Source organism: Phasianus colchicus, chromosome 1 (assembly GCF_987193195.1).
Source record: "Phasianus colchicus chromosome 1, bPhaCol1.hap1.1, whole genome shotgun sequence".
NCBI lineage: Eukaryota > Metazoa > Chordata > Aves > Galliformes > Phasianidae > Phasianus > Phasianus colchicus.
Window position 1 is genome coordinate 169046636 of NC_143436.1, and position 7714 is coordinate 169054349.

The following is a 7714-nucleotide window of genomic DNA, read 5'->3' on the forward strand; positions in this document are numbered from 1 at the left end:
ATCTCTTGTCAGGGAGGGGAACACACTCAGCATTATTTCTGCCTTCACAGCCTTGTGAATGACAGCCATGTCCTTAGGACAGTCTAGTTCATGTGGGAATGGAATGTTGTTTCTGCATTTGATATTAAAAAGTAGCAATTGGTTTGAAGAAGTAGAACATAATGCATTTGTATTTTGTAATTTATCCTTAGAAATAGTTGATCTAAGAAGTAAAATACTGTGTATGTTAGCGGCATGTTTTAGAAACATTACTGAATTATGTGATTAATTCTTTCTTGCAAAACTGTAATAGTTGTTAAATGTTCCAAACAATGTGAGTATAGTGTGTTAAGGATTAGAAAACATATTGTGGAGCTGTTCTCTTAGGATAAGAAACTCTCAGCAAAAGAAAGACAGATTTAGCAAACATCAAAGAAGTTAGGGCCTCTACACAAGGCTGAACTGTCTCAGTCCGTGAGAAGGTTGGGGTGTGAAGGCAGGCAGAGATACCATCCTAGAAAATTATTTGGATATTTCCTACATTCAGAAGTCAGTGCAGCTGCTATGAAAAGTTCTGCTGAGACCAGCTGTGTCTTTTACAATTCTAAAGTATGTCTCCACATACATATATGCACATCTGATGATATTCACTACATTTGATCCAAAAATGTCAGAGTTTGAAGTTGTAACTTTCACCAAATCAGTGACTTGCCAAAAGAACTTTATCCAACACTCGGGACAACACTGCATAAGAAAAAGTGAAGGTATGCTGCTAACTTAGTTCCTAATCACTTTGGACCAAGCAGGCTTTACCTGCTGATAAATCCATGGTGCCCTTGTCTCTGTCAGCTCAGTTTTCTTTCAGCTCTTAGAACTCAAAACTTTCATCTAAGGTCTGTGCCAATGGTCCACAGCCTGAAGCATTCAGAAGTTCAGTTGCCTCTCCTGAGAGCTGCAGCACCTGGGCAGCACACTGGCATTGCCATCTGACAGAAGGCCAACTTCTTCTTTTGGGGATATTTTCCAGCTTCTCTTTGCAGGACCCTGGAACTTGAACAGAAGGGAATGAACCCTGGGGAGTTGCCATAGGAACCTCTGATTTACTTCTTTATTTATTTTTTTTATGTTGCCTGAGATGAAATAGAAACAAGGAAAAAATTACAGAAGTGAATTATATACCTAAGTTTATTATCTTTGTGGAACATTGAACTATGCCTTTAACTTCCTAAAACAATAACAGTCACTTTGGGGTTGATGTCAAGTTGGTAATTTTCACTGGAATAGACATTAATTGCTGTATTTATTATTCAAAAACTCTGATGACAGGAAAAAAAGAAATAATCCACATCCAAAAGATGAAGCAAATAAGAAAGAGAATGAGATTATTAGAAACATAAAAACATGGAAGCAGGAATAGCTGCTATAAATAATATCTAAACTTGTAATGCATGGATGCCCTGCATGTTCTATTTTCTTCTTAATAGGGATGGGTGATGGAGAGATCCACTCTTTCACTTCCAGTTACAGAAAAACTCATATCCATACTGTCCATTAAAAATAACTTCAGCTGTCATAGTGCATACACAGAAGGTTTTTGAACATATCAGCATTGGTTCAGCAAGAGACTTAATTTGAAAATTCAGAAGAAAAACAAGATTTCTTTTAGGAGAGTGTGATGGAGAGAGAATCCATCTAAACTGCTCTCAGTTGTGTGCATCAATGAGGGAAGCCTGGGTTCAAGAAAGGACGTGAGAGCTAAGCTCTTGGAAAGGTCGTTTCCATGAGAAATGACCCAAATGTGCAATGCTGGGAAAAATCAAACAAAATAGGCTGTGAGGAAGCAGGGGAGGGTGGGGAGGGGGGAGGGGGAGCTCCTGGCCCTGTGGAGGGGGGGCTGGCTCTGGGCGTGGTGCTCGCATCACAGTGGGTTCCTCTGTCCTGTCTCAACACCATGCCCCCCGTACAGAACTTGGAGCAGAATCTCAGGCTAAAAAACCAAGCGGGGACCTGGCAGCTGTGCAGGGCAGTGGAGAGGGAAGAGCATCATCTCCAACAAGCAGGTGAGTACGTGCTGGTATGTAATTTGGTGCTGCCAAAATACCTAGATCTGCTTGATTTCATGCGGTCTCACCCAAACCTGTTTTCTACCTCATCTCCCCATCCTGCGGAAAGATTTTTTTAGTTTGGGAATATGATTAAGGGAGGTGGAAAACTTCTCTGAAGCCTCGGTTGACCTCTCCACTGCAGTGCACAAGAGCTGGTAGAGATGCTGTCAAGTTTAATTGTCCCCAGGACAACATCCTTCAATGCTGTATATATTATATACTGCTGTTTATCCTCAGAACTTGCCATATAAATACTTTAATATAAGTGGCTTTAGCTGCCTGCCCATGAAACTCAGTGGAGGGTGGATCTTGGCTTGTGATGCTGGCTGTTCAGGACGTTTAGGGATCAGTTCCCCCTGTGATTCAGTTTCCCATCTTGGGGATAACGGTGGGGACATCAACATCCTCTGAAGGAACAGGACAAGTCTGTGTGAGGCAGGGAGCAAGAAATTGCTCACTGTGCTCTGAACACAACGTAAGGGGGAAAAATAAACTCAGAAATTGGCAAGCAGTTGCAAACAGTGGGAAATCCCTTTTAGCAGAGGAATGACATTATGCAAACACAAGTCTGATATGAGATAAACCAGATGGTGATGCGGAAGGCAGTTCTGAAAGTTAAGCAGAAACCTTGTATCAATAAAATCAAGTGTTATGGCAAACAGACCCATATTGCAATTACTCCTTCAAGTAGGGATTTTGGGCTTTAAACAGTAGTGATATGTCTTTGAGCTTTCAGACAAGCTTGGGAAGGGGGAGAAGGAGGCAGATGTGGATGGTGGATCTCAGAAGTAACTTGGAGGAGCCCAGGGAGGCAGCAGCTGGCAGAGGTTGTGGGGCGAAGGGTTCAGTGTCCTGGCAAAGCTGGGGGGCACAAGGATCTTGGCCATGGCTTTTGACCCCTGCCAAGTGCTTGGGGCAGATACAGAGGCAAAATTCCTGACTGCCTGACTCCTCACCAGTCATATGGCAGCACTGGATGTTACTTGGGACAGGAGGGTGATGGGAGGCTTTTTGGGAAGAGGGATAAAAACTGGCAGGCAGCCTACTTTTTTTTTAATCAGAAAAAAAAAAAAAACAACACAACACTTTTATGCTGTTTGAAACATTGCACAGGCTCTGGTAAAAAGAAACAAATAATTTTGTTTTAAAAAGTAGTTGAACTTCATTTCATACGACTTTCTGCATCTTATCATCTTCCATGACTGTAAAAATGAGGCAAAGGGATGAAAAGAGAGTCCAGGTTTTTATATCAAACTTTGTGGTACCACCAAAGTGTTGCTTTCTCCACTAGTGCCAGTTTTTTCTATTCCTATAAACTGTGTCTGGCTTATTCTTTCCCTTTCAGTGTCAAAAGGCAATGTGATCAACTGTGGGAACTGAGTTATTTGTTCCTGTCATGTAATATTGTTTAAATCTGACCTCAAATGTTGATGGTAATTCAGTGCATTTGTGTTCCTGTTCTTTCAGTCCTAATCAAGCTTCATCTCCAGCTTCTGTGTCATCTAGTCCTTGCCAGAGGGCAGTGGCCTCCTGCAGAAGTCTTTTCTCAGTCTTCCTCAGTTTGCTAGAATGTCTGATTTTGACCTGACAAACCAGAGCACACGGTGTATAAAGCCTGAGATGGACTGTGTCTTCCCACGGATGAAACTGAGGGATGAGACATTTACATTTATTGATGGTAAATGGGTGAATGAGGTACACTGCCAGCCAACATTTGCACCCCAGAGGAGACTCCTTAGCAAGAAGTCAGAGAATGAGTGGAGCATCTGGGAGGAGAACAGAGCCCTCTGGGAAGAAAACCAGGTCCTCCGGATTGAAAACAGGATGCTCTGGGAAGAAAACAAGGCTCTGCAATATCTCCAGTCACAGAACAAGGGTGTCCAGCTTGTTTACAGTGACGCCATCCAGCAAAGCCTCCAGAAGGATCATAAGCTGTCCCCGTTCTTCCCAGAGAGGCATTTAGGTTTCCAGGTCAGTCCAGGCAAGAAGGGTCTCCAGCTGGTCAGGGAAAGGAACAATGTCTTAAAGTTTTTCCATAAGCAGAATAGAACAGTTTCCAGCATTTGGAAAGATCAACAGGCCATCACAGTCCATGAAGAGAACAAAGGTGACAGCACAGTTCAGAAGGCCACTGAATGTACCACAGCTGTGGGAGAAGGTAGCCTTGGCCCAACCTCCCAGGAGGAGCATGATGCCAAAGAGGAGAGCACCACGCCAACCCAGAATGACACCGAGACTGCCCCAAGCACAGAGGATGATAATGAAATCCTTCAGGCTCTCCAGGATTTATACCAGATTCTCCAGGTCTTTCTGAAGGAGAAATGTCTTCCTGATGACAGAGAGAGCCTTCACACTCTCCAAGACGAGAAGAAATTCTTCCAAGAAGAGTACAAGAAATTGAAGCTGCAGCTGAATAATGTGAAAAACACTGTGTCAGACATTACAACTCAAATGGAAATGCTGGAGAAAGAGCTCATTGCCATCACTTTCCCAATATATGAAGAAGCAGGAAAGAACACAGAAAATGAGCATCAACTTGGAGAGATGTGAAACCTGGTGCTAAACCTGCTAGTTCCATTTCCTGGAAAGTGCCTCTCCTTGCTTCAAGGAACTTAATAAAATCCAAGCAGAGTCTGAGCTAAAAGCAAAGCTGGAAAGTATTGTGTTATTCTGAAACTTTCTTATATTACTTAGGCATATTTCACCTTCTGGTAACATGGTGCCTGGAAAGCATGCTTTTCAGCCTCTTGGGGGGATTTTCTGATAACGGGCCTGCATATTCAAAACACAGTTCATTCTTTTCACACTTAATTTGAAGTACCTCAGGTTGGCCACACTTTTCAAAGAGATGATAGGCACTTCCTGAAAGTAAGAAACTCAGATGGGAACTGAGTTTGGGTCCCCATTTGTCCCCTTCTTATGTCTGGCCATCTTCAGTAGCTGAACTGTATTTGCCACCATGCACCAGCCTTCTCTCTCACACAGAAAATGTAGTGTCTCACAGGATACAGTCATGAAAGACAATGTGACATAGAAAAACAAACTACATGTACCATGAAGCACTAGTGCAAACTAGTGAAGTATTTCCCTTAGGGAGAAATAATGTAACAACATGGCATTGGAGTTTTCTATGAAAAACTTCACATTTTTTCAGAATGGAAATATTATCTGATCTGTACACACTAGCTAAGACATTTTCTTTCTGCAATACTTGTGGATGGATAGATAGATAGATAGATAGATAGACAGACAGACAGACAGACACCTAGATGAACAGATGGATGAGAAATACCTTTCTCCACTACAATTGACCCCTACCATATTCTTGCTGTTTTCTTTTCCAAGTCCCACATTCCCACGTACTTTGTTGTCATTTCCCCTTGTTTAAAGTTCTTCTTCAGAAAATAATCTGTCTTCTGCCTTGGAGTACAACAGGACTATAAAGCAAACATCGCTCACCAGAACAGCACGTCCCCTTCCGCCTCAGTTATTTGTAAATTGCCTTCATCATTTTGTACCTTAATTACTCTAAATTCTTCTCAAATGGCCTTGTTTTCATACACTTGAATAATCCTACTAATTTCAAGTGAGATTATTATTTGCTGATAAATGGCACTTCTAGGTTGCAGCATGAAGGACTTCTTTTTGTCTCATTTACAGCTTGCTGCTACAAGGAAAATTCCTGTAGACTTCAGAGGTCTTTTGTGACCCACTCTTCTTCAAGGCCAGGAATTAAGCATGTCTTGGTCTGTAAACAACCACTTGTAGTTATGAAGATAACAACACTCTAGCCTGGAAGAGCACTGATATCTTTAGGAGCAGCACAGGGCAAGAGAAAGGGCAGTGCCCTGCCCCTGTGCAACAGAAGACCCTGGGAGGAGTTGTGAGCCTGACTTGTCTGTCTGCATTGGACTGGAAGACTTGAAAGCAGGACCCCTCATACTGACTTGTTCCTGGGTGCAAAGAAATAGGCTGGAACAAGCACTCTGCGAAGCTAAGTAGCCAGCCCTGTGCATTCACCTGCAACCCTACTGGTTAGACCGCTGTCAGGCAGGTGGGGAGGGCCTGATCTCCTTAATCCTGCTGTTTGCTTTTTTGGATATTTTTATATTTAATCCTTTCAGAGCTATTTAGTCTGAATTGCTGATCATTTCCAATCTTTGTTTCAAAGAATTATCAAATGAAGATTCTCATTGACACGCTCTTTCTTCATTTTACTTCTGCCTCTACTGTTACACGCAGTCATAGCCTGGGAGGGGAGGACAAGAAAGTTGCAGTGAGAAAAGTGTGCCCAAGCACAAGGGTAGACTTGTGAGATTAATAAATGTGGATACCTCCTCACAGACACCATGTTGGGGTGAATGGAACAGGCAGCACAGAGCAGTGAGGTCCCTCTCAATTTCTTGAATGGCCAGCTAAGGCAGGTTTTCTCTTGGCCCATAGCAAGCAAGTAGGTCATCAAAAACAGCTCTTTGGAGGCTGTTCCATGGCTTAGATTAGTACTTGGATGCTTATCCGCTCACAAAGTGAACAGTGATCTGTCACAAGGTGACAGAGAGCCTATTTATATACCCATGTTTAAAAGCTGGGTCTAGTCTCAACATTATGGGCATCACGTCTGGAAAAGCATTTCTGTCTGTTTTAGACAGTACCAATTGTCTCAGTTTTTCAGACAGAATACTGGACTCGTTAGGTAATCAAACAAGACAGGCGCAAGGAGACTTCTGTGGTGTAATTGTATGAACATTACTGTAAAGCAAAGGAAAGGTTATGGGAAGGTTCAGCTTTTGCAACAGGACCCAAGAAACATTTTGTCATTATAGTTTATTGGTCTCTAAGTAATTTGGAACTGAATTGCTTAAAGAATGAATTATCCCTCACCTTGTATCTCAGTCAGGCAACAACAGGCCAAATACCAGGTAATGACTGTGTATTTCTGAGGCCTAAAGTATGAAACATTTTCTTCTGTTAGGGGTTCAAGATGATGAGGAAAATCTCCTCAATGGCCAAAGGGAAAGGGCTGCATCTCAGCAGTGCATGGGGAGGGCTGTGCAGAAGGACCAGGTCAGAAGAGGACCTGAAAGGAATGCCAATGAGGAAGAGGATGTGCAGGTGAGAAGTTCCTCCTGCTTAAAGAATGATTAAAGCTATACGTAGATAAACACCTCAGCTCCACAGCGAGGAACATGCTCATGTTTCTGTGCCTTCAGACACATCCCTTTTCTCATAGCTATTCCCTTTTACTGTTTTTTGATGGGATATTTGTTAAAATAGACAGTTAAAAGCTTGGCAGCTCTGAGTGGAGGAGGTGCTTCACCACGCTGTGAGCTCAGGGTGATGATGTGGCACGAGGTCAGGAGCTTGCGCTGTTGACCTCAGTCCCCAGCTTTGCTTTGTGTGCAATGCCTTCATTAAGCAGCTGAATCAGAGCTCTCCAGCGTGAGAGGAAATTATTGCTTTCTGAACAAAATTGAGTTAGTCTGGGCAGAGCTTAACTGTCAGGAACACATGTAGGATCCTCAGGGGAAAATGCTACTTCTTCTGAATACTAATGGTGTTCCTGGGAGAACTAGGTATTGTGAGCCCTTCATGCTTTGGTCATTGCTTTGGATCTTTGATTTTCCTAGTTA

The 7714-nt window shown here is 42.7% G+C and overlaps 1 protein-coding gene across 1 annotated transcript; it reads left to right on the forward strand.

Annotated features, from left to right (window-relative positions):
* Positions 1 to 1882: 1882 nt before the first annotated feature.
* On the forward strand, positions 1883 to 4733 carry CBY2 (chibby family member 2). The gene is made up of 2 exons (XM_031615656.2): positions 1883 to 2039; positions 3552 to 4733. The coding sequence occupies exon 2, from the start codon at positions 3654 to 3656 to the stop codon at positions 4632 to 4634; it is 981 nt and encodes a 326-aa protein (XP_031471516.1). The 5' UTR covers positions 1883 to 2039; positions 3552 to 3653; the 3' UTR covers positions 4635 to 4733.
* Positions 4734 to 7714: the final 2981 nt, after the last annotated feature.